Source organism: Aquarana catesbeiana, linkage group LG04 (assembly GCF_042186555.1).
Source record: "Aquarana catesbeiana isolate 2022-GZ linkage group LG04, ASM4218655v1, whole genome shotgun sequence".
NCBI lineage: Eukaryota > Metazoa > Chordata > Amphibia > Anura > Ranidae > Aquarana > Aquarana catesbeiana.
Genome location: NC_133327.1, coordinates 616,826,238 through 616,853,706, shown reverse-complemented (window position 1 = coordinate 616,853,706; position 27,469 = coordinate 616,826,238). Strand labels below are relative to the sequence as shown.

The 27,469-nt window shown below is 42.3% G+C and overlaps 1 protein-coding gene across 1 annotated transcript in view; it reads left to right on the top strand.

Moving 5' to 3' along the window:
• GALNT14 (polypeptide N-acetylgalactosaminyltransferase 14) overlaps window positions 1-27,469 on the top strand; it is a 707,004-nt gene that overhangs the window by 603,147 nt on the left and 76,388 nt on the right. The window contains exons 10-11 of the mRNA XM_073628286.1: window positions 13,106-13,232; window positions 22,961-23,053. Of these exons, the coding sequence (XP_073484387.1) occupies window positions 13,106-13,232; window positions 22,961-23,053 (220 nt within the window). The remainder of the gene's footprint in view (window positions 1-13,105; window positions 13,233-22,960; window positions 23,054-27,469) is intronic.

The following is a 27,469-nucleotide window of genomic DNA, read 5'->3' as shown; positions in this document are numbered from 1 at the left end:
CTTTTTAAAGCATTCCAAGTTACTCATGTTTGCTACTTTGTTCTTTGTTCCATATGGAGGAGATAACACTCAAAGTTGCATTTGGCAGAAGTTGTGAAGCACAATACAGTGATTTTTAGCTGCATGCCTGGCCAGTCATGTGCCAGTGTTTATGCCTATGGAAAGAGACAGGGGAGTGGTAAACAGACACAAGCAAGGTCCACTTAATTAGACCCCCACAATCCTCATAAAAAGGCAGAATTAAAGATTTAAAAAAAAATAATGAAATATTGGGAGTGAAAGTTATGGTTAAACCCAGTTAAATCGTGGCAAAGTTGAGCATTACAAATCTCGTGAGGAGCTACTCCAGCACAGTCCAAGGGGCCACTACAGACCACCTATGTAAAAGGGCAACTCTTCATTGACCACCAATGTCAGGGGCTCTTCTCGGCTGACCACCAATGTAAGGAAGCTCTTCTCCACTGACTACCAATGTAAGATGACAATACAAGACTGACTACCAATGTAAGGGGCCCTTCTCCGCTGACCATCAAAGTAAGGAGGCTCCTCTCAACTGACCACCAATGTAAGAGGAAGTCCTTCAACTCTGACTACCAATGTAAAGGGAGCCCTTCTCTACTGACCAACAATGCAAGGGGGTGCTTCTCTACTGACAATCATTTTAAGAGGCCCTTCTCCACTGACTACCAATGTAAGTATCTCTTTTTCGCTGACCAAGAAGGTAAGGAAGCCATTGACTACCAATATAAAGGGCCATTTTGTCAAGAATAGATTTGTCCCTAGGCATTCCAATATTAACACCTTACATATACAGTATATTGGATATTCAATATGCTCCTAGAGGAGTATCTGATCACTCTCTTAATGATCCACATTACAGTTCCAACTACTTTGCCCAGAGCCTCCCGGAAACTCAATGCCTTCTGGCTTCACCTCTTTCCCTCTCACACCTCTATTAAACAAGCAGTTTCAGAATGTATTACCACACATGACCAGCACCCTGACATTCTTCAGAGTTGGGACGCATTCAAAGCCTTCCTATGAGGTGTTTTTATTTAGAAATGACTAGAGTGAAAAAAAAAAAAAAAAATACATATATATATATATATATATATATACACATATAGAAGGCCCTTCTCCATTGATCACCAATGTAAGGGCATCCTTCTCTACTGACCATTAATGTTAAGAGGCCTTTCTGCACTGACCACCAATGTAAAGGGGGCCCTTCTCTACTGGCCACCACTATAGGGTTGGGGGGCTTCTCCACTGACTACCAATGTAGGGGGACACAACAGGAATTGAGAGAAAATCTCTCCAAAGTAAGGGGAGTTTCCTTTTAAGATAGTTATCACATGAAAAGTGTCTTCACAGGAAGATTCTCCTCTACTGTATTCCTGTTCTGGAGACTCAAAATGTTGGATTTCCATTTAATTTCTGTCCCATTGACAACGGTCACCAGAACAAACAGAGATGGTGAATTTCACTTACATGGACACAGACATCAGTAAAAACCTGACAGAGTTTCTAATGCCTACCACTCTACCCAAAGCTTAAAAAAATAAAAATAAATAATAAAAAAAAAGGTTTGGGCTTTAGATACACTTTAAAGTGCACTAAACTGCATACAGTATATCAATTTTCAATCAATGCTATTTAGCAGTCCTTTAGTGTTATTGCAGCTGGATGAGTCAGGGCCAATATACTGTATGTTATTAGGAATAGTAGTCCTGCTGAAAGGGCCCACTAGCACCTGGCTTGAACATATTTAGTGATAACTGGTTGATGTAAGGAATGAGATGCAAAAGAGACAACAAGTAAAGAGAGGCCCAGAGTAAAACCACAAAGGATAGATAGAGGGCCAGCATGACAGGGGTTAAAGTGGTTGTACATCCTGTACAACCACTTTTACCTACAGGTAAGCCTATATTAAGGCTTACCTGTAGGTGCTGGAAATATCTCCTAAACCTCCACAGTTTAGGAGATATTTACAAAAAAGCCATGCGCCGATGTCTACAGCACATGTGCACTTTGGAAAGGGCAGAAGAGGAGTCATACAGTGACTGGCGTCTCCCGCACGCATGCGCGGGAGTGACGCCCCGCGACTCTGGCCAGTCACATGGCCGGAGTTCGCGGCCCCGGAAGGAAGAGGGGTGAAGATGGATGCTCGTTGCTAGTAGGGACAGAGGTGACATCGCAGGCTTCGGTTTCAGGTAAATGACACATAATGGGTTACTATGCGATGCATAGTAGCCCATTATACTTTACCTTTGCAGGGAAATAAAGAGGAAGTAAAACCCACCAGGGTTTACTTCCTCTTTAAAGGGGCTTGGGTATAGGAGGGGTAATAAAAGTTGTGGCTGCTGCTGGTTAAGCAAGGAGGTAGATCTAATTGAAGCATTGTCATGGCTGGAGTGGAGCTTTGGGGGGAAGTGGATGGTTAACCGGATGGGGGTGGTCTTCAGATGGAGGTCAGCAAGTAGGAAACAACTTCCCACCCTCCTGCCCTGCATTTGGTGGGTATTTTGGATTGGGAATTGGGTTGTGAGGAGCCGGGTATGGCGACTGGCGGGGTGCAAGGCCTTTTTAGGTTCAGATGGGCACAAAAGGTATGATGTAGGGACCCGTCTGAGGTACGGCTCCCTGTTAGGGTATGTGTACCTGCGAGTTGTCTTTGAGTCAGTGGTTTTGCGGCTGGAGGCCTGAGAAGTGACACGCAGGTACTGTCTTGGCTTTGATGCCTATTAAGACCTTGTGGTTCCATTATTTAATACACTGTGTGTTCAGGTTACTATGTTATTAATCAGTTAATTATTTGTTAATAATCTGTTATTTATATATTTTGGTTAATAAAAGGCTGCTATGGCCAATTTAACTCCAAAACTGTGGTGTGATTATTATACCAGAAGGGTGGGGTTTTTGGTATAGCAGTTTCTAAGCACAAGCCATATTTAATACCATAGTCATGAACAACCAAACATTTTCAGTATTAGAAAGTAGTATATCTGCTGTCATGTCATATCATAATAATATATAAAAAAATAAAATGGAATTCAATATCTATATCGCTATTCACTATCTGCCCTTTCTATCTGACTTATTACAGCCTCGTGTTATACAGCAGCCAATGTACTGTATGTGCCACAAGCTTACAGAAACATGTTTTCATTAATGGAAGATTTTCTCCCCCTGACTTCAAAGAATTTTTGCTCTTTGATACAAAGTATGAGCCGAGGAAGGGGAGGAATCATTCTGTGTCTGTAGATAAGGTGTTATTGCAGTCAGGAGGGGACGCCGCCTCAGTGACTTTCGTTTAGCCGCGATCGGGATTGGCGTATGTTACACAACCTTCTTAATCCTCAGGACACAGGAATCTGATATTTTTCTGGCTCGCCTAATTCGAACAAGACACGGCTGAGCTTAAATAGCGACTAAAACTGCTATTTGACAAAGACCGTGTATAACTCTGGTAAAGTGGACCTGTCTGCTGTTAGCAGGCACAATGCGGCAAGGAAGTGAGTAGAGCTGGTAGACTCTGGACCTAGCCATAGAACAGAAATTATTAATTAATTAATTATTAAATAATTTTCTCCTGAAATAATATAATTTGCTTTAACAGATGTGTAAAATAGTGTAAACCAAAATATGTAAACCTGTTTTGTGTTCTTATCAGTTAGGCATTCTGAATGGCCCAGCATGAAGGACTGGTCCCACCCATTCCATGATGCTGTGGCATTGGGAATGCCTGACTGTTAGGATGGTCTAGGTTTCCTGGTCAACTTCTAGTGTATATTTATTATCAGAGAGTTCCCGTCCCCCCAGCCCTGAGCTGCACAGATCACTATAGGATAGAAAGGAAAAGGGAGGAAGGAGGAGGACAAGTGATAACAATGTTCATACTCCATCTAAAGCATCCTGGCCAAACACAACTATCCAGGTAAACCACACCTTATCAAATTTCCTAGGACAATACCTACTGTCATATGTTATTTTATAGAGCGGTAAAACTGAATTTATTGCCTTCTCCCAGGTGGATGTAGTAGGAGGCGTGGGTAGCTTCCAACGCAACAGGATTTCTCTTCTTGCATAAAATAAGACTTAGGTAAGAAAAAACTTAGTATATCTGTCTACTTCCACGTCCTCCATGTGACTCAACAACAGAAGAAACGGGTCCTGCCTTAGAGTCAGATCACACATATCATTAAGGGTGTCAACCACCCACTTCCAATAAGGGCGAATCATGGGACAGGACCACATCATGTGTAGGAAGGTGCCCCGGGAAGTGGCACATCTCATGCACAAGTGGTCTGATTGAGGGTAGATATTGACCAGACACTGGAGGGTATAACAAGCCCTGTGGAAAGATTTTAATTGTATAAGCCCGTCTTTAGCGGAAATCATAGAGGTTATGTAAGTCAAGGTGCAATCATCCTAGTCTTCCTTGGTAAGCCACAGAAAGTTGAAGGTACAGGGATTACGATGGCTTTCCCAGCACCCCAGAGATCAAGAGGTGTTCAGTCAGATCAGACTCCAGTACAGCAAGCTTTGGAAACTGCACCTTAAATGCATGTTGCAATTGCCAGTATCTAAACACCATGGAGCCAGGCAGGGAGAATGTATGTCTCAGGATAGTAAAGGGTATCACTTTCCCATCACAGATGCTGCAGAATACAATTTATATAGGGAATACACACCATTTGTGGGCCAGGCAGTTGCACCACTGACTCTGGTATATAATAATGTAACCATAGAAAGAGATTAAAAATGTGGGACAATCTTCTTTAGTGCTGATCCCACATTATAGGGCAACAAACATACCCATCCAATGACTGTTTCATATGCAGTTAGCTTGCTTTTTCAAGAGATTTGGAATTCTGCCTACGAAGCATTGCCCACCAATCATCCAAAGAGGTATGGACCCTTTCACACAAGCTTTACGATCAGGTCCGCCTGTACATTTACACCTGCCTACCTCCAAATCTGGACCTAGACATGATAGGTCATTTGGACTTAGCCTGATGTAATTGGACACAAGTCCATTTACATCTGGCCTTTCATAGGGTCATCACGGGTTTGCCCCTGCCCGCTGTGTAAATGGGGACACAAACTGAACAGGCACAGATGTAGAAAAATGACATCCATCCAGTTCAGACTGAATTCAGCAGGGGACCTACTCACAGATCCTCTGCTGAATGGAGTGGAAAAAGCTCATGTGAAAAAGCCCTAAGGGGTCTATTATTTTTTTTACCCAATATTCACAGAACATTATCACAAGATTAGCATTTTTAATACATTTGGAAAATGTATGGCTTTTGGGTAAAAGCTGTGCTAAAGTGGTATTAAACCCACAAGCAAACATTTACTATATTGCAGCTTACCAATTCTTATTTTTTTAAGTCTGTTGTTTTTCAACTGATCAAGCATATGTAGCGGTTACAGGTTTGAAACAAACCATTTATTACTGCCAGGAGTGCCTACAATTATCAGCTTTTATTTATTTATGTAAACCCTTTATCCGAAAAAGAAAAAAGTTTGCTGCAACTCCTTATAAAGTATTAGCTGGACTTCAGCTTCAATTTGTTAGTGTATTAACATCTGCTAGTACATCTAACACTCCCCTCCCCCAGATTAACAGTGCTGCTGTCAAAATGTGCCCCCTGTGCTCCTTCATTCAGAGTGGCGGCACTTTAATACAGGAATTATGTTACCAGCCAGATCATCAGGTGAAAACAGAGGGAACGCTTAAAAAAAAGATAAGGAATGGAGCCACCACAGGTCCCTCTTCAGAGCTCCTGGCCCCTCCCTCCTGCCAAGTGTCCCCACAGCAAGCAGCTTGCTATGGGGGCACCCAAGCCACTGCTCTGTGTGTCCATTCAGACACTGAGCCACAGCTTGGCCCCGCCCTGCCCCCTCTCTTCTTATTGGCTCAATGACTTTGAGTGACAGCAGCGGGCACCAATGCTGTGTCTCAGCCACTCAGGAGGGAGAGTCCCAGACAGCCAAGGCTCTTGTGCAAAATCGTTAGATTGAAATGGGGATCAGGTAAGTATTGGGGGGGGGGGGGTTATGGGGGGCTGGTGCACACAGAGGGCTTTTTATCTTAATGCATAGAATGCATTAAGATAAAAAAAAAACTTCTGCCTTTAGAACCATTTTATATTGACCCCTTAGTATACAGAAATCCTGATTTGCATTTAGTTTACTGTTATCATAAAAAGTGAAAATAAAAAAAAAACCCACCTGGTTGACACCAAAATAGTAATAGAGGGAAAATCTTCTAATGAGCATACTAGGGGTGGGGACACCCCAGGATTACCTAACTTTGGAGGGATTTCCTCTCACTTCTTGTTTTGGCGATCGGACAGGAAGTGAAGGCAAATCTCCCCAAAGTAAGACGAATGGCAAAAAACTGACAGGAATTATTAACTTATCTTATTCTATCCAAAATTAAAAATACAAAGTTTTGCCTTTAGTTCTTCTTTAATAAAATACAGTTTTTCACTTTAATACTGCTGATTTTCTGATGGCTGAGTGGTATTTCTTGGGGCAGGTTTCTTGTTGATTGAAACTTAAACTGCTCAATCTGCGTTCGCTTGGCCGATTGTACAACTACAGATAGGGACAAAGTATTATCACCGTATAACAAGAAATGTCCAAACAAGGACTTTTATATCAGGATAACAAGGTGTTATTTTGGTAAAGCTACCAATGAAAAATATTAAAAGGATGTCTGTCTGACAGGCTGGCTCCTGTCAGACAGGCTGCTGTATACACTGGCTGAATGTTGGACAATTTCTGTTGAACCAGCGATACTGGCCGATATGTGTACCAGCTTTAAAGTAGTTGTAAACCTTGCACATGAAATATGAACAAAGCATATCCCTGCATAGTGTGTACTTGTCTCAATTAAAACACTAAGGGGGTTAGTTACTAAAGCTTTAGAGTGCAAAATCTGGTGCAACTCTGCATAGAAGCCAATCAGCTTCCAGGTTTTATTGCCAAAGCCTAATTGAACAAGCTGAAGTTAGAAGCTCATTGGCTACCATACACAGCTGCACCAGATTCTGAGTGATTCAGTTTTAGTAAATCTAACCTTAACCCTTTCACTGTCAAGTCTGTACGCCATACAGACCTCATATCTCCCTCTCCTTTAAGCTTATGGTCACTTCAATGACCATAAGCTTATATCAGCATTGTTCATTGTTCCCACCCATGCCGCCGCTTCCCTGCCCACAGCCACTTCCCGCCGATCCTATTCTTCTAAAACTGTTCCCCCTCTCCTTTACTATTCTCTTCACCCCCTTCTTCTCCCCAGCACTGATTACCCCCCTCCACCCGATCTGACCCCCCCCAAACCCGATCCCCCACAGCCACCATCATTAGCCGGCATCCCTCCTCTGCCGCTCCTGCCGGCTTCAGGTGCAGCATGGGGCTTGAGGGATCCAGATGTGTCCCCCCATCACTCAAATCGCCCCCCGTAATGCACCCACACCCCCGATCTATGGCCGCTCCAAGCAGCACCCCTCCTTCACACCCGCTGCCTGCAGCTTCTCCCTGCAATGATCTCAGTGATCTGTCAGGCTGGGAAGCAGTGCAGGTGGAGGTGAAGTTGGGGATTGGGGGGTTTGGTATACATATGTTTACCAACCCCCCCCCCCCCCCCGTAGTACAATGGATATAGGCAGCATCGCTCCTATATCTCTATACAGATTCCATTCTTTCATGTAAAGTGCTACAGAGAAAGGGACTATCTTCAGTCCCTTTCTCTGTCTCAAAAAAAAAGAGATGTGGGGGTCTGTTTAGACCTCTGATATCTCACTCCCCCCCAAAAAAAAAAAACTGTAAAAAAATGTAAAAAGAGAAAAAAAAAACACAAACATAGTAAGACCAGGTCCACCCGCACTCACCCCTCCACAGTGACAGTCGTCCCCCCTGCACTCACCCCCTCCACGGTGATGGTCCCCCCACCCCCTCGCACTCACCCCCTCCACGGTGATGCCCCCCCACACTGACCCCTCCACGGTGAGGCCCCCCCCACACTGACCCCTCCACGTGACGGCCCCCCCGTCCCCCCCGCACTCACCCCCTCCGCGGTGACGGTCCCCCCCGGCACTCACCCCTCCACGGTGACGCCCCCCCGCACTAACTCCTCCATGGCTTTATCAGATTCTCCTCCCGGCCAACCCGATCCATCCTGATCCTGGCCAGGAGGAGAAGCCGGAAGACAATGGCAAATATTAATCCGCTATTGTCACAAGTGGGTGGGCTCGGGGCGCCCCAAGCCCAACCTTTTTCAAGCCAATTAGAGCCTCAGCCCCTTAATCCCTGCTGATGCCCGCTGAACAGGCGGATGACAGGTCCGCGTCTGCTCCGCTGATGCAGAGAGGACACGGACACAGCCCGCTATTCTCTGTGGGGCGGTCAGATGGAAATGGACCACCTGTCCATTTCCATCCGATACAGTCCGATCCAATCTGCTAGATGGATGGGGAATGGAATCCCCATCCATCTGTTTTTAGCGGACTGGACTAGATCGGATGCAGGCGGGTGTAAATGGACACATGTCCATTTACATCAGCCTCTCCATAGAGAACAATGGGTGGTCCGATTGGGCCCGCCTGAAAAACGGACAGGCAGACCCAATCTGTCTGCTTGAATGAAAGGGGCCTAAGGCCTTGTTCACACAGGGCATACACAGCGTACCTTTACAGGGATGCACAGGTGTTACGTGCATCTCTCTCCAGGCCCTCCCATTGATGTCATTTGGGATGTAGCACCTGCATGAACAGAGCCATTTCTCCAAATTTTACATCCATGTAGGTCCGCTCACACTGTCTGCGTTCGGGGTCATGTACCCACACCCACACAGATGTCAGATTGGGAACAGCAGCTATGCATGTGCAGCTGTTGCATCCCAATTGACATAAATAGGACTGCCTGTATGGGGATGCATGGAACATCTGTGCATCCCTGTGCGGGTAAACATGGACCTCCATGGGCGTACACTTTAGTATGCCACATGTGAACGATGCTTTAGTAGCAATTTAGCAGGAATTTTGTTATGTTGTGTTTATGTACACTATTAATGATTTTAGTGTATTCTTAGCGAAAATATTGTTTGGGTAAACATTTGTGCAAATATCGCGCTGCCTTAAAAATCAGTAGCACCTTCTTTTTATTCTATTGACCAGAAAATATATGGTTTGGGGGGTCTTTTACAAATTCTGAAAGCTGTAAGTGAAAAATGAAAACCTCCAATTTTTTAAAGAAATTTTCGGGTACGTTCGATTTTCACTATTTTGCAAAAAGGCACAATTTAAAATTTACAAATATTTGTTATTTATTAACTCCTTACAGGTTAAGCTTTAATATTTGTAGGGATTTAGCAGGAATTTTGTAAACTTAGCTGTGTTTTTATCTGCTACTAATGGTTTTACTGTATTTTTTGCGAAATATGTTGGTTTGATAAACATTTGCGCAAATACCGCGGGGTCTAAAAAATCAGTAGCACCCTCTTTTTATTCTAGAGGTCATATGCTTTCAGAAAATATATGATTTTGGGGGTCTTTCACAAATTTGGAAAGCTGTAAGGGAAAAATGAAAACCTTCAGATTGTTAGAGAAATTTGGATATTTACATTTTTGCATACCACACCATTTTGCAAAAAGGCGCGATGTAAAAATGAAAATTTTTTGTTATTAACTTCATACAGGTTAAGCTTTTATATTTAGTAGGGATTTAGCAGGAATTATGGAAAATTAGCTTTTTTTAATCTGCTAATAATGGTTTTAGTGTATTTTTTGCGAATATATTGGTTTTGGGGGTCTTTCACAAATTCTGAAAACTGTAAGAGAAAAATGAAAAGCTTCAGATTTTTAGGGAAATTTGGTTATTTACATTTTTTTGTACATTCGATATTCACCATTTTGCAAAAAGGCGCAATGTAAAAACTACAAATATTTGTTATTTATTAACTCAATACAGGTTAAGCTTTTATATTTAGCAGGAATTTTGTAAAATTTGCTGTGTATTTATCTGCTAATCATGATTTTAGTGGATTTTCTGTAAAAATATTGTTTTGATAAACATTTGCGCAAATATCGTGGGACCTTAGAAATCAGTAGCACCTTTTTATTCTACTGGTCATGTGCTTTCGGAAAATATATGGTCCAGGGGGTCTTTTACAAACTTTGAAAGCTATAAGTGAAAAATAAAAAAGGAAAAATTGCAAAAATGGTCTGGCCACCTAAGGGTAAAAATGGAGCACAGGACCTGGCAGCGAAATGGTTAAATTGATTGTAAAGTCTCATTTTTTTTTCCTCTAAAAATAACAAACATGTTATACTTACCTGTCCTGTGTAATGGATTTGCACAGAGCAGCCCAGATCCTCCGCTTCTCGGGTCCCTCTTTGGCTCTCCTGGCCCCTCTGTCCTGTCGAGTGCCGCCACAGCAAGCAGCTTGCTATGGGGGCACCCAAGCCGTGTCTGAATGGGTCCCTGTGTCCATTCAGACACGGAGCCCCGGTTCGGACCGCCCCCTCTCTCTCCTGATTGGTTAACTGACTTTGATTGACAGCAGCGGGAGCCAATGGCAACGCTGCTGTGTCTCAGCCAATCTGGAGGAGAGTCCCAGACGGCCGAGGCACTGGTGGACATCGCTGGAGAGAGATGGGGCTAGGTAAGTATTAGGGGCTGCTGGGGAGGCTGCTGTACACAGAAGGTTTTTTATCTTAATGCATAGAATGCATTAAGATAAAAAAAAACCTTCTGACTTTACAACCACTTTAAGTGTAATTTCTGTCTGCTGCTTCATTCCTCTGCTATGAGTCACTTCTGACATTTCCTGGCACCAAAAGAAAAATGGTGACTGGGGGGGAACCTCCACTGATTGACAGGCTCTACTCTGTTCCTGTGTGCTATGTGAAGGGGGTGTGTCCCTTCCCTCCAATCAGCTCTCAGAGCTCTCCTCACTGGGCTCTGCAGAGTGTAACTTCAGCTCTCCGCCCTCTTTTTTCTGAACTCTCAGACAAGCTTATAAATTCAGCACTTTGAATGGATGTAGAGAAGAGACGACTGCAGATAGATACAACTTACTTAGGAGAATTTTTTTCAACACTGTGTATCAACTGAGCATAGTTCCTTCACTTGGTAAATGTAAGGGTTTACAACCACTTCAAGGCTTTAAAGCTGAGCAAAGTGCATTGGCCATTGCCTGGGAAATTAGTGTAAAGACAAAGAGAATTATTGAAAATAAACATGTCAGGGTAAAAATCACATTTTATAAATTCACATTTTACATGGCAGATTATTTGCTGATCTGCTGGATAAGATAATGGGGTTTATTGAATTACTTGCCCTTTAATTTTGATATCTGTGATTTGCTCCAGAGAATAGGTAATTATTGACTGGCTCATAAAGGATTGTTAGTTACTGTATATAGCACAGCCCATGGGTTTATAAGACTGCCATTATGTCATTGCTGATATTTGGACTATACAAAGTCCTTATGTGAACTTTCTAAATTGAGAGTCAACAATAAAGGGGAACCAAGGACCCCTTTACTAATGCACCAAGCCCATCCCTTCCAGGGTTGCCAGCTTTCAGCAAGTTTGTAAAATCCATAATTTTTGCATCTGTCGATGAATATCCATTACGGACATGTAGTCTGCATTTCTGTAGTGGATATTTACAAACAGATGCAAAAATTACAGATTTTACAAACTGCCTGTAAATTTACTTGGCTGGCAGAATTATATGTTGGAGGTGTTCTTCTAGTACTAGGCTACCAGTGACCAAGAGACTTCATACAATGGTGTGGCCTTCTGTGCCCTAGGACAGTGGTCTCCATACTGTGGCACTGGGGGCCAGATGCAGCCTTTTTCTTGCTGTTATCTTCACTTGGGGCACTTTTTTATTTACTGACACCAATGAAGGGCACAATTCCTCCCATTGACACTAACAATGGGGCACAATTCCTACCAATGACACTTGGGCCCTATGACCCCAATGATGGGACACAATTACTACTAATTACACCAATGATGAGTGATTGTTTAGTCCCACTGATGCAGGGACATTTTGTACGCTCAATGGCCACAGTCCGTCCCCCTAAATTCTGAAGTACAGTAAACAGGCTCTTTGTTTAGAAAGTTTGGAGACCCCTGCCCTTTGATCATTAGGAAGAAACCCTAAACATTTAGTCTCTATATATAAAAGTGGATCTTAGCACATCTGCATAAATGAATTTCTGACATGCCACAATATACGCCGAATGGAGAATTAACATTCGTGACGTGGCAAATTATGAAATCTCCAAATGCAGCGCACAATTCTTTTCTTTTTTAATGGGATAATAATGAAGCTGCTTTGCTGGTGATACTGATGGAGTTATTGCAAACAAATTTTCAAAGGCTTTTTTTTTCTAGTGGTATCAAGAATAATATTATTATGTGTTTTTTTTTTTTTTTTATTTGTGCAAGTTACTACATCACCATTACCCCGTAGTTTTTAAGATCAAAGATACAACTATGTTGGTGTCCCTTGTTAATTTTACATTGTATTTTTTTAAATGTAACTGCCTACTCCCAAACTGTCATTTGAAGTAAAACACATAGCCAAGTTTTTTCTACACAATTTTTTTATTGTGCATTAAAAAAATAAATAAAATTAGACATGCTATCTGCCAATAGAACTTAACCAAAAAGTGCATTCTATGCATCCAAAAATCTAGAAAATATACCAAATCAAATCATTATTTAACCAAAAAAATAATGTCAAAACAATAACTCCAAGGCCAATAATAAATAACACGTTATCTCCTCCGATTCCCCAACATGTCTGGTTGATGAACGGCCATTCAGAAACTAACTGAAAAGCACGAAATGAAAAGCGCGAACTGAAAAGCACTAAATGAAAAACGCAAAAAGAAAAGCGCAAATCAACACTCACCAAACTTCTACTAACACGAAATTAGCAGAAGGAGCCCAAAGGGTAGCGTTAAGGACTATGCATAGACTTAATATGAAAAAATAAATCTGGTGACAGGTCTGCTTGAGCATGCTCTGTTTTGCATTTTAACTAAAATATATCCTTAATGTCTTTCCAGAGATCTCATTCCGTGTGTGGATGTGCGGGGGAAGCCTGGAGATCATCCCATGTAGTCGGGTGGGTCATGTATTTCGAAAGAAGCATCCCTATGTGTTTCCTGAGGGCAATGCCAACACGTACATCAAGTAGGTACACTACTACCTCTGCCTGGTAATGAGCGGAGCGCCCGGGGACGCAGCTGTGTATTATTTGGCTTTGCAGGCGTGCGGCATATCGCTGTGTTGAATCAGCTCTGAAATTGATTTTTCACACACTGTGACATTGTTAATTAAGAAGTAACAGCATCTAGAAAACAATTTCTTCTGCTCTTATCTTGCCTTACAAGATTAAAATCAATACGTTTTCATAAGGCCACTTGACAGGGGTTAAATACATCGTATCACTTCATATCTGTCTCCTCATGCAAATACTCTTGTCTTTATTTATAGTCACTTTCTTCAGCTAGTAAAAGAATAGATGGACAACATCAACAATAATAATAGAGCATAACATATTTAACCACTTCAATGGCAGACACTTTCACCCCCTTCCTGCCCAGGCCAATTTTCAGATTTCAGCGCTGTCACGCTTTGAATGACAATTACTCAGTCATGCAACACTGTACCCAAATTACATTTTTATCATTTTATTGTGACAGATAGAGCTTTCTTTTGGTAGTATTTAATCACCACTGGGTTTTTTATATGTTGCTATAAAAATGGAAAAAATACCAAAACTTTCCTAGTTTCTGTTATAAAAGTTTGCAAAAAAAAAAAATAGTCTTTCTTTATAAAGTTAGACCAAAATATATTCTACTACATTTCTTCGGTAAAAAACAAAACAAATCAGTGTATAATATTTAGTCTGTGTGAAAGTTATAGAGCCTATAAACTATGGTATATACAATATCTCACAAAAGTAAGTACACCCCTCACATTTTTGTAAATATTTTATTATATCTTTTATGTGACAACACTGAAGAAATGACACTTTGCTACAATGTAAAGTAGTGAATATACAGCTTGTATAACAGTGTAAATTTGCTGTCCCCTCAAAATAACTCAACACACAGCCATTCATTTCTAAACCACTGGCAACAAAAGTGAGTACACCCCTGATGCCGCGTACACACGACTGTTTTTTCCACCGGAGTGAACTCTGACTTTTTTTTCGACGGAGTTCCGCTGAAATGGACTTGCCTACACTCGATCACACCAAAGTCCGATCGTTTAGAATGCGATGACGTACGACGGGACTAGAAAAAGGATGTTCAATAGCCAGTAGCCAATAGCTGCCCTTGCGTCGTTTTTGGTACATCGGAATAGCATACAGACGAAAGGTTTTCCCGATAGGAATTGATTCCATTAGAAAGATTTAAAACATGTTCTGTTTCTAGGTCTGTCAGAATTTTTGAAAGAAAAAGTCAGATGAAGCCCACACACGATCGGAATGTACAATGGAATGATTCCGTTGGACCTTTTCTTTCGGAAAGTCCGGCATAAGCAAAAATTTCCAAATTGGGCCCAAAGTTCCAATATTTTGTGTGGCCACCATTATTTTTCGCCACTGCCTTAACCCTCTTGGGCATGGAGTTCACCAGAGCTTCACAGGTCGCCACTGGAGTCCTCTTCCACTCCTCCATGATGACATCCTAGAGCTGGTGGATGTTAGAGACCTTGGGCTCCTCCACCATCCATTTGAGGATGCCCCACAGATGCTCAATAAGGATGAGCTCCAGCGTGTTTGCACACTGCACGTGCAGAGCCCGCCAGGAAGTCGGCACGGCGCTGCATTAATCACAGATATGCGGCTGCAGAGATCAGGAAATGTCTCACTGCCTGTAATTAGCACAGTGCCGTGCCGACTTCCTGGTGGGCTCTGCACGTGGAGTGTGCAAACATGCCGGAGCTCATCCTTAATGCTCAATAGGGTTTAGGTCTGGAGACATGCTTGGCCAGTCCATCACCTTTACCCTCAGCTTCTTTAGCAAGGCAGCGGTCATCTGCCGAAAAAATATACCACCAGCTGCCACTGAACTAGTTGCATGCATTGCTCAGGTGTTATTTTTGGCCCATTCTTCCACACATACAGTCTTCAAATCTTGAAGGTTCCATGGGCCTCTTTTATGAACGCTGATCTTTAGTTCTCTCCATAGATTTTCTATTGGATTCAAGTCAGGTGATTGACTGAGCCATTCTAGCAGCTTTATTTTCTTTCTTTGAAACCAATTGAGAGTTTCCTTTGCTTTTGACTTTGTGTTTGGAATCACTGTCTTGCTGAAATGTCCACCCTCATTTCATCTCTATCATCCTGGTAGATGGCAGCAGATTTTTATCAAGAATGTCTATGTATATTTTTCCATTCATCCTTCCTTCAATGACATGAAGTTTGCCAGTACCGTATGCTGAAAAACAGCCCTACACCATTATGTTCCCACCTCCAAACTTCACTGTTGGTATGGGGGTGTTTTTGGGGTGATGTGCAGTGCCATTTGACCTCCAAACATGGTGTGTATTATGGCATCCAAAGAGTTCAATTTTGGTCTCATTTGACCAGACTTTATTCGCCCAATATTTCACAAGTTTGTCTAAATGCTGTGCATCAAACTTTAAAGAAGCTTCAACATACGTTTTCTTCAGCAATAGAGTCTTGTGTGGTGAGCGTGCATACAGGCCATGGCGATTGAGTGCATTCATTTTTGTTTTCTTTGAAACAATTGTATCTGCTAATTCCAGGTTTTTCTGAAGCTCTCCACAAGTGGTCCTTGGCTCTTGGACAACTCTTCTGATAATTCTTTTCACGCCTGTGTCAGAAATCTTGTGAGGAGCACCTGGTCGTGACCGGTTTATGGTGAAATTATGACGCCAGCAGTGCTCACTGGAACATTCGGAAGTTTAAAAATCCTTCTGTAGCTATCAGTATGTTTTGCAACAATAAGGTTGCGAAGATCTTGCGAGAGCTCTTTGCTTTTACCCATCATGTTTCTTGTGTGACACCTTGGTAATGAGACACCTTTTTACAGGCCATCAGTTGAGACTGAACCAGCTAATATTAATATGCAGGATTGCTTTCTAATTACTGATAGATTTCAGCTGGTGTTTTGGCTTTCCATACCTTTTTGCACCTCACTTTCTTCATGTGTTCAATACTTTGTCCCTATGTCATTCCATTTTATTACACATAACTTCATTTCTGAACTTATTTGTTTTGGTTTCTTTGTATGTATGGATTGCATGGGTTGTTACCAACATGTGGTGAAGTTGAAATTTCATGTCAATAGCACCTTTAGAAATGTATCTACCTAGAAAAATGGTACGTGTTCAATACTTATTTTACCAGATTTATATCTGAAAACTGATCAATCTATCACATTTCTTGAGGCCCTAAAATGCCAGGACAGCACAAATACCCCCAAAATAACTGATTTTTGGAAAGTAGAAACCCAATGTATTTAGTAAGAGGAATGGTGAGGTGAGTAATTTGAAATTTTAATAATAATGTTTTATTCACATTTTTTTTGTACATACTGTCTTCCGAGCAGTATGAATGTTGCTGCAGTAATCAGGAACACTGACTAGTGACAGTATGTTAAAAAAAAAAAAAAAATATATATATATATATATATATATATATATATATATATATATATATATATATATATATATACAGTGGGGACGGAAAGTATTCAGACCCCCTTAAATTTTTCACAATTTGTTATATTGCAGTCATTTGCTAAAATCATTTAAGTTCATTTTTTTCCTCATTAATGTACACACAGCACCTCATATTGACAGAAAAACACAGAATTGTTGACATTTTTGCAAATTTATTAAAAAAGAAAGACTGAAATATCACATGGTCCTAAGTATTCAGACCCTTTGCTCAGTATTTAGTAGAAGCACCCTTTTAATCTAATACAGCCATGAGTCTTTTTGGGAAAGATGCAACAAGTTTTTCACACGTGGATTTGGGGATCCTCTGCCATTCCTCCTTGCAGATCCTCTCCAGTTCTGTCAGGTTGGATGGTAAACGTTGGTGGACAGCCATTTTTAGGTCTCTCCAGAGATGCTCAATTGGGTTTAAGTCAGGGCTCTGGCTGGGCCATTCAAGAAGAGTCACGGAGTTGTTGTGAAGCCACTCCTTCATTATTTTAGCTGTGTGCTTAGGGTCATTGTCTTGTTGGAAGGTAAACCTTCGGCCCAGTCTGAGATCCTGAGCACTCTGGAAAAGGTTTTCGTCCAGGATATCCCTGTACTTGGCCGCATTCATCTTTCCCTCGATTGCAACCAGTCGTCCTGAAAAACACCCTCACAGCATGATGCTTCCACCACCATGCTTCACTGTTGGGACTGTATTGGACAGGTGATGAGCAGTGCCTGTTTTTCTCCACACATATCGCTTAGAATTAAGGTGAAAAAGTTCTATCTTGGTCTCATCAGACCAGAGAATCTTATTTCTCACCATCTTGGAGTCCTTCAGGTGTTTTTTAGAAAACTCCATGTGGGCTTTCATGTGTCTTGCACTGAGGAGAGGCTTCCGTCAGGCCACTCTGCCATAAAGCCCTGACTGGTGGAGGGCTGCAGTGATGGTTGACTTTCTACAACTTTCTCCCATCTCCCGACTGCATCTCTGGAGCTCAGCCACAGTGATCTTTGGATTATTCTTTACCTCTCTCACCAAGGTTCTTCTCCCCCGATAGCTCAGTTTGGCCCGGACGGCCAGCTCTAGGAAGGGTTCTGGTCGTCCCAAACGTCTTCCATTTAAGGATTATGGAGGCCACTGTGCTCTTAGGAACCTTAAGTGCAGCAGAAATTTTTTTGTAATCTTGGCCAGATCTGTGCCTTGCCACAATTCTGTCTCTGAGCTCTTCAGGCAGTTCCTTTGACCTCATGATTCTCATTTGCTCTGACATGCACTGTGAGCTGTAAGGTCTTATATAGGCAGGTGTGTGGCTTTCCTAACCAAGTCCAATCAGTATAATCAAACACAGCTGGACTCAAATGAAGGTGTAGAACCATCTCAAGGATGATCAGAAGAAATGGACAGCACCTGAGTTAAATAAATGAATGTAAGGGGGTCTGAATACTTTCAGTCCCCACTGTATATATATATATATATATATATATATATATATATGTATTATATGGGGGTTTTTTACATTTTTTCTTTTTTGTACTTTTTTTTTTTACATTCTGGCACCAGAGCAGTACAGTGTCACCATAGTGACACTATACTGCTGTTGGGTTGTGATCAGGATTTTTTTTTTAACACTATGATTGCTTATTACAATGATGATCACTGTATATGCAATCTTTTTTACTTTGTGAATGGCATCCATTCACGTGCCATTGTGTACAGTTGTGATAGCTGTGATTGGCACTGTACCATGTGATCACTGTGACCAAACACAGATATCATCACAGTAGTACACAGTGGCTTTGAAAGAAAGCCATTGTTTACAACTGATATGTGATCGCTGTGACTGATCACATGGTACCTGGCCTGCACACAGCTGCCGGACACAGTGGATCACAGACTGCCTTCCACCCAGTATAGCAGTGCTCCCACTCGGGCGTATTATTATAATAGGCTGGGCGGGGGGTGGTTAACTCCAGCCTTGCCTTCAGTCTTGCACAGTTGTACAGGTTCCTCCCCTGTACTGAAATTGCTTACTCTGATTTTACTGCACACTGTGATCTTCTCACAGAGTGAATTAGAAGCTGCAGCAAGTCAATTAGAGCCCACCTCATTTCCTGGTAGGAGGACGCCCAGCATCATTTAGAACATTTCTACCCAGCCTTACTGCCCCTGGCCTCTTCCTTTTTTGGGGATTTTAGCTCTTTAAGTCATGGAGGCTCAGTATCACATGTGAACGTTACCTAGAGTGGTCTGAAATCAAATGCAGTCTGCCTAGAAATGCATACTCCTCCAGACTGACACCATTGGGTCTAAAAGAAGGTAGGTAACAAAGACAGAAATGTTTTGAATTTTATGAATACAGCACTGCAATAAAAATAATAAAAATACCCATAAGACACAGAGAGCGCAGCTCAGCCCCGACCCCCCATCCTTCTCTTTGGCTGTGATTGACAGCTCCTGATGGTTCCTGCTGCTGTGTCTAAACCAATGAGGAGGGAGAGAGAGCCTCTAATCTCATCGCTGGATCGAGATCAGGTTTGGGTAATTATTTAGGGGGGACTAGGGGGTGCTGCTTGCAGCATATGCATTAAGGTAAAAAAAAACTTCTGCCTTTAGAAGCACTTTAAAGCAGCTCTGAATGTATACCCAGATCACATAAAAAAGTACAAAAACAAGCTTTCTTGTTAAAATATTATGTTGGTACAGATGGTTGAAAAAACTAAAAGACAACTTTTCTTTTGAAGCTCTTTCTCTTGACCTGGCTCTGCTCTCTAGCTAACCTGCAAAGGTTGGGAGGATGGGGAGAAGATATTATTATGCAAAGATTGCATGGCAGGTGTTGTGTGTGTGACACAGTGGAGCAAGTGTTCTGCCATCTTCCCGTATCCCACCATAATTAATTTCTGAGAGAGTGAGCAGCAGGTGCATGCCTAATGAAGAAACACTCATTTACATTCCTACTTCCAGATCTCATGCAAAGTTTTGGTGCGTGTGTCGGTGAGGCTCCACCGCCTTCCACCGATTAACATATGCTACACGTTGTCAATATTTAAAAAAAAATATTACACTTTGTCTTAAAGCCTAATTAACGTCTCACACCTTTTTTCTCCATTTAGTCCTGTATTGCTCTGTCTTATAATTTTGAATTTGTTTTTGCTTAGCAATACCTTAAAATACCTTATTCTCATAGCATAAATGAGATTCTACCCTTTAACTACAGTGCCCTTACCTTGCAGAGCTGAGTATCAGTCACATCCTTCATCTTAGGGGTCCTACATTGACTTGTAGTGCAGAGGAAGAGAGGAGACATGTATGACCAGATCTGCTTCATTCATGCATACCCTGCAAATTCCACCACCGGCAAAAACCTCCACTTTTGTATCATAGCAGCCAAGGTGCCTGCACAGGGATTCAGATGGAGCAGCCTTTCTCAACCAGGGTTCTGTGGAATGCTTGGGTTCCTCCAGAGGTTTTTATGGTTGCTTGAGCAAAAAGCAGTGATAGATTGATCTTCTGGTTTCTGTATAATTCTGCCACAAATCCCACTCAGCAGAGCCAGCAGTATGGGGCTTCACCAAAGATCTTCTCTTGTCTTTCAGGTACTGCTGGCACCAGTGACCATGGAGGCACTACACTGGCCAAAATTGTATTGAACATTTTTACCACTAACCATCAGTGTAAGTGGGCCTGTCTCCAGTGCACCACACCACTGGTTTGGACTGAATTATGAACCTAAAGCTGTAGATCTGACCATTTTAGCAGGAGTTCCCTGAGATCTAATTATTTCAAGGGTTGCTCCATTGCAAAAAGTTTGAGAAAAGCTGCCATAGAGCATCAAAGGAAATTCAAAACCAGGGCCTTCTCTTATGCAAATGCAATTAGCTTTTGTGGCACAATCCCTTCTATGTCTCCTTATTGGCTCATCACTGTGGGGAGCAGGCAAAGAAATAAATAATGAGGCTCGGGAGGGGCAGGTCAGAGCCCACATCCAAGGAGCTGGTCATTATTTTCAACTCAGGGTGTGTTGGGTTTCAGGGTTTCTGGAGAACTTTTGGTCTTTACTCAAAAACTAAACATAATCTATTGAAACAGCCTTGCTTTTACTAAAGGCATTAGAAATGTACCTTCTCTTGGGAAATTAGGACTCACTCCAGTTCCCTCACAAAGGCATCGATCATGTTGTTTTCTCTGCCGGAGTAGAGGTTTGCCTTCATGATGAGCCAAAGTTCCACAATCAGTCTTTGCCAATTGAGATTGATAATATTTAGAAGGCTGGGATAAAATGATGTAGCAATGTGGACTACAATTGCAAAGTATGGCGATTCCCTGTCATTCTAGCTAAAAAGAAACAAAAAAGAAGGAGGGCGCACCGACCTAGTGCATTACCACTGGTAAACTTCATTACAGCATAAAAACAGCAAAAAATATACTCACAAACGAGCTATCAAAAACGGCTTTGACAAGGGCGCAAATGCGCTGTTCTGCAGATCGACGCACCAGGACCTATTGCCAAGAGGGTCAGACCGGTGCGAATGGCCGATGGCTAACGCGTTTCGGGGGAGCACCCCTTTCTTCAGAGCCTGAGCGGGCATTCCCTGTCATTTCTATATATCGTAGTGTCCCTCTAGTCCCCAGCGTCACTAACTGACATCATATTTGTGAGCCAAACCAAAGGGATTGTGGGATTAATAGTTCCTCAGAATGGAAATCTCTTGGCATGAATATACACCTGGACTACATATCCCAGGGATCTTTCCTACCATCAGGGAGATTGATGGGAAGAGCTATAGAAGAGGCCAGAGACACGCCCATGCTCTCTCCTTCCTGGGCCTCGTGTGTGACGGGCCTCTCCGTGCAGGGAGAGTGAGGCTGCAGCCTACCATGCGGTGTTCAACATTCCAACATGGCCGAGAAGGGCCTAGCACTGCTTGCTGTTTGTCAGACATCTCTCCAGCATCAACTCGGCAGTCAGACAACTCGCATTTTGTGCTCCGCACCGGGTGATCATCACAAGCGAATCCGCTGCAAGGACACCTCTTCGGGAGCTGCTGTTAAGAAGGCATTGAATCGGCCTGGTCATTGTTGAGAGGGCAATTGCCCACCTTTGCAAACCTTTCTTTGTTGCTTCACTGGGGCACTGTGTATAGGCAGCTTTACTTTGGGAAGACTTTACTGCAATCCTATTTGAACACTGTACGTCTCAACAACCCCAAGAAATACCATTGCCTTGTTACGGCACCTTATTGGATATAGTTAATGAGCTCCGACTGCTGGTGAAGACCATCAGGCCTGCAACTGGGACATTACTGTCATTACATGACACATATGTGTATATTATATGTTATTCTTGTCAAACTGCCTTAACTTGTATTATTATAGAGGAATTCTTCTGCTGAGCTAGGACTGTTATCCAAAGTTTAGCAGATCTATTACCTCTTCTGTGCAACTAGATCTTCTTTAAAGTACTACAGTAAACGTTGATAGAATATAAGCGCACTGGGTTGTTTGACTTATTACTTCAAGGTGGTGCAAAGATGTCTGAACCCAGAGTGTCAGGTGGGTTGGAATGTTTACAGGGTCATGGTGATGCAGATGAGCAGGTAAATCCAAGCAGTCCCCAAGGGGGTCGTGCTACAATTAATTGCCGTCCATTACCTTTCTAGTCCTTGTGATAGAAAGTGTTATTAGAGATCATTCACACAAAATAAGGTTCTTCGCTTGTATGCATCTCACCAGTAGTGGGATTTGACGATCATTACCCATCCCCAGAGCAGCCTATTCCAGCAAATGGCTTTTATTAGTGGAGTAAGTGAATCCTTTGTACAGTCCTTTGAAGAATCTACTATAGTGAAATGATAATGTTTCCTGTGCCCTCTAGTGATTCCACACAGGGCTATATGAGGGGGCATGGCAGTGACAGTGATACAATAGCATGGCCTAAGTTCCACTTTGAACCTATTATTGGTAGAGTGGGTTTCCCTTGTTGGATTCCCTGACAGCTTTAGACACATCTAGGGTTTGAACCCTCCCTACTCCATCCAAAGCAGAAACATCAGCATTGGGGTGGAATTACAATTTATTTTCATCATTATTATTCTGGATTGTGGGGAGCTGCTAAAATATTTTATTCTGACTGTGAATCTGTTTGTAATTTCAAGGCTGTCTGTATTCTGCAATGACAACTTTGACATAGAAGGCAAACATTACTGATAAGTGCTTTTCTGTCACCCTTCAGGAACACCAAACGCACGGCGGAGGTATGGATGGATGAATTCAAAAACCATTACTATGCAGCACGCCCGGCCGCCCAAGGGAGACCCTATGGAGAGTATGTATCTACAGAGCTGCCAGCCTCTTTTATAGAATAAAGAGTAAGACTCCTAAGTATTTATTCAGTAAGATGGTAAAAAGGACCTTTATGTTTTGTCTTTCAAATCAGACATTGAAATGTCTATAGCTTTCTGTTACCATGGTACATCATTGCTCTTGTTACACCACCGTATTATAAGCTATGTCATTTATGGATTCACAGATACTTCTGAGCCATTGTATTATACTCATGTTTCCAGTGGCCTGTGTCTCCTGCCTTCCCTCCGTTCCAGTGCTGTAGCCTTCATCTGCATTTAATGCAGCCTTCAGGTGCACATTGTGGTTCCATTCTCTGAACCATGGGTCACTACAGGACTCACCCAGAGTGTTGGAGGACACAGACACTCTACACTTCCAGAAGTATTGAATGCTGAACAATCTTAAAGAAATGAATGAATAGCTAGAACAAAGGGAAGGTAGGAGTCATGGACCATCAGAGAAGCAAGTATATTACCTTCTCCAATATAGGGGGTGAAATTTGTTAGTCTCTTAAAAGCATATCTAAACCCAGTAACAAAAATGTAATACAGTATCTCACAAAAGTGAGTACACCCCTCACATGTTTGTAAATATTTTATTATATCTTTTCATGTGACAACACTGAAGAAATGGCACTCTAAAATATAAAGTAGTGAGCGTACAGCTTGTATAACAGTGTAAATTTGCTGTCCCCTCAAAATAACTCAACACACAGACATTAATGTCTAAACTGCTGGCAATAAAAGTGAGTACACCCCTATGTGAAAATGTCCAAATTGGGCCCAATTAGCCATTTTCCCTCCCCGGTGTCATGTGACTCGTTAGTGTTACAAGGTCTCAGGTGTGAATGGGGGGCAGGTGTGTTAAATTTGATGTTATCGCTTTCACTCTCTCATACTGGTCACTGGAAGTACAGCATGGCACCTCATGGCAAAGAACTCTCCGAGGATCTGAAAAAAAGAATTGTTGCTCTACATAACGTTGGCCTAGGCTATAAGAAGCTTGCCAAGACCCTGAAACTGAGCTGCAGCACGGTGGCCAAGACCATACAGCAGTTTAACAGGACAGGTTCCACTCAGAACAGGCCTCGCCATGGTCGACTAAAGAAGTTGAGTGCACGCGCTCAGTGTCATTTCCAGAGGTTGTCTTTGGGAAAGAGACGTATGAGTGTTGCCAGCATTGCTGCAGAGGTTGAAAGGGTGGGTGGTCAGCCTGTCATTGCTCAGACCATACGACGCACACTGCATCAAATTGGTCTGCATGGATGTCGTTCCAGAAGGAAGCCTCTTCTAAAGTTGATGCAGAAGAAAGCCCGCAAATAGTTTGCTGAAGACAAGCAGACTAAGGACATGGATTACTGGAACCATGTCATGTGGTCTGATGAGACCAAGATAAACATATTTGGTCAGATGGTGTCAAGTGTGTGGCGGCAACCAGGTGAGGAGTACAAAGACAAGTGTGTCTTGCCTATAGTCAAGCATGGGGGTGGGAGTGTCATGGTCTGGGGCTGCATGAGTGCTGCCGGCACTGGGAAGCTACAGTTCATTGAGGGAACCATGAATGCCAACATGTATTGTGACATACTGAAGCAGAGCATGATCCCCTCCCTTCAGAGACTGGGCAGCAGGGCAGTATTCCAACATAATGACCCCAAACACACCTGGACAGCAAATTTACACTGTTATACAAGCTGTACACTCACTACTTTACATTGTAGCAAAGTATCATTTCTTCAGTGTTGTCACATGAAAAGATATAATAAAATATTTACAAAAATGTGAGGGGTGTACTCACTTTTGTGAGATACTGTATATGTCAGTTTAAAAGATACAAACAAAGGAAGACATGTTTGTAGTGACACCATGACTCTCTCCAAAGATACAGTGGGAGAGTGAGTCTGGGCATCCTAGGACATGATGTGTGTTATTTGCAGAATCACCAGGTGAAAATAAAGGAAAAGAAAAGTCCATAGAAAACAAATGCAGCCACCACATCTAAGGGCTGGTAAGCTGCAATATAATACAGTTTTGTATATGAGTTTAGATATTCTTTAATGGCCCCATCAGTTTTATAACAAAGCCATGTGATCACCATGTTGGTACTAACATGGATATAGATGGCTTTGTTGATAAATGAAGCCATGTCCGCGAAATAAAAACATTTGTTTTGCCCATTTGTATGAAGGGTTAATGCTCCTTGTTCCTCAATATCTAACACCATGTTCCTAGCTGACAAGGTGACTTTTTTTTTGTCACAAGCACATGTAAGAGGGTGAAAGCCTTGAGGGCCTGTTTAAAGGAGCAATCCTCGAGCACATGTAAGTTTTGCATATTGAACACTCTTGTTACAGCGCAGTAAAAGTGCCATACTGTCTCTAGATACTTAGGGGCTTACTAGTGCATTGTTGTACTGTTTATTATTATTTGCATAAACTAGAAAATTCATAGATGTTTTGCCTGGGGTCTTTTAATTACTGCCACCCAACCCACAGACAGGTACTGCATAGTAAAAGGAGCTTCATTAAAGCTCAGAAGTCATGTAAAGCCCATTTTACCCTTAAAACAGCTCAAAATAAGCTACTTCTTTACCATGGACTCCAATGGTTTGCACCCTGTTTTGGTGAATTAAAACTTCTGTTTCACTCAGCCCAACTAAAGACACAGTCAAAATTCATATGTGAACTGTTTTTATCTGTCAAATTATCTGGAGTTCTATGAACCCCCTTCAAGTTTGCTTTCAGAATTTCCATGACATAAGAAGGTAATTGGCAAATCAACTTTGGTTAGCCATCAGCCTGTATGGTTACACAGGTTGGTGGGTAAAGACAGCTGGAATTTCAGAATATGATGATGAATACAATAGATATGGGGGCAATTGCCCCACAGCTAGAACACCTGCTGTCCCCCTGCTTCTTCTCCACCTCACCACACTGGCAATCTCCTGCCTACTTTTCAAGATTCCAAGGTGGTGAAACACAAAAGCAATGGTTTCAATAGTTAAAATTTACAAAATGATTGAGCCAGATTGGATACAAAGGGCCTGTAAAGGTATAATGCTAGCCATACACAGCTAGCTTTACATGGATCGAATGAGAGAAAATCAATAGATTTCTACATCCACGTTAATGGCATAAATGGAGAAATGTGCACGGCCCGCTAATGTATTCAAGTAACCACAGCACCTGCGACCTCTTGAATACACGAACAGTAATTGCATCTGATTGAATGCAGTCACTGCTTGGCCAAAACAAATTCTGCTTTGCTCCTATGATTTTTCAATTGACTGTCATCAAGCCAAGTGATGCTGGCAAGGCCGCCAACAGCTTAATGTTTAGCAGATTCAGCAAGAATCAGCCAAAATATGATCAGCCAAGTCCAACACTAACTATACATGGGCAAATCTATCACCAAGAACAATTGGCAGGAGGAGGTCTGCTTATTCTTGCCTAAATGACTCTCATCTGGGCCATATGCATGATTTCTAGCCTGGCTTAGCATAAAGTTAACCTATGTTTTGTTCATGTAGGGCAAAGTAACAGTTTCACTTTAATGCCCTGTACCCGGCAGCAAATATTCCTTGACATGTGAAGGACAGATAACCTCCAGCCTTACCCCAACCTGCTAGACCATAACCTCCAACCCCCAAATTACCTGATAAAAGACATGACAAAGATTTTGGAGTAAAATGGCCTTTTATTTAACAAATACGTAACTTCAAATAAATAACATATTTAACATAACCATCAGCCAAAATTTTATCTAAACCTGGGTGGTCTTTGAGGGCAACGACACACAACTTGGTCACTGTGACAAACTTCTTTCCAACCTAGGCCTCCAGTTGCAAAACACTGACTCGGAGACGATACTCATCATCCGCAGTGACCTACATTTTACCCATTCCTAGTTAAACCCCTCATTAACTGGAATGTACCCAAGAACCCCATACCACAGATGGGTCCCAACCATTTTATATTCCAGACTTTTTCTGAAGAAGAGGTCAGCAAAGTAAATTCATTATTTTTTTCCTGAGTGGTATCTGTAGAGCACCAGTTTGCTTGAGTCCCCTCACACTGGGTGATCCAATCAGGTGCATCTGTCAGTTTTTCAGGTGGTCCTGATCACATGGTCTATGTATTCATATGGACGAGCGGGTGTAAACGGACTTGTGTCCACTTACGCCTGCCTACCTCCAATCCAATCCGGTAAAAAAAAAAACACAGAGGAGGATCCATTCCCCTCCGTCTAGGCAGATCGGATGATAGGGCAGTCAAATGTAAACAGACAGCCGGTCCATTCACACCTAGCCTTAGAGTGACAGAGTGGGCTGTGTCCATGCCTGCTCCTCATAAATGGAGTGGGCACAGACCCATTATCCGCCTGCTTTGCTATGCTCAGCA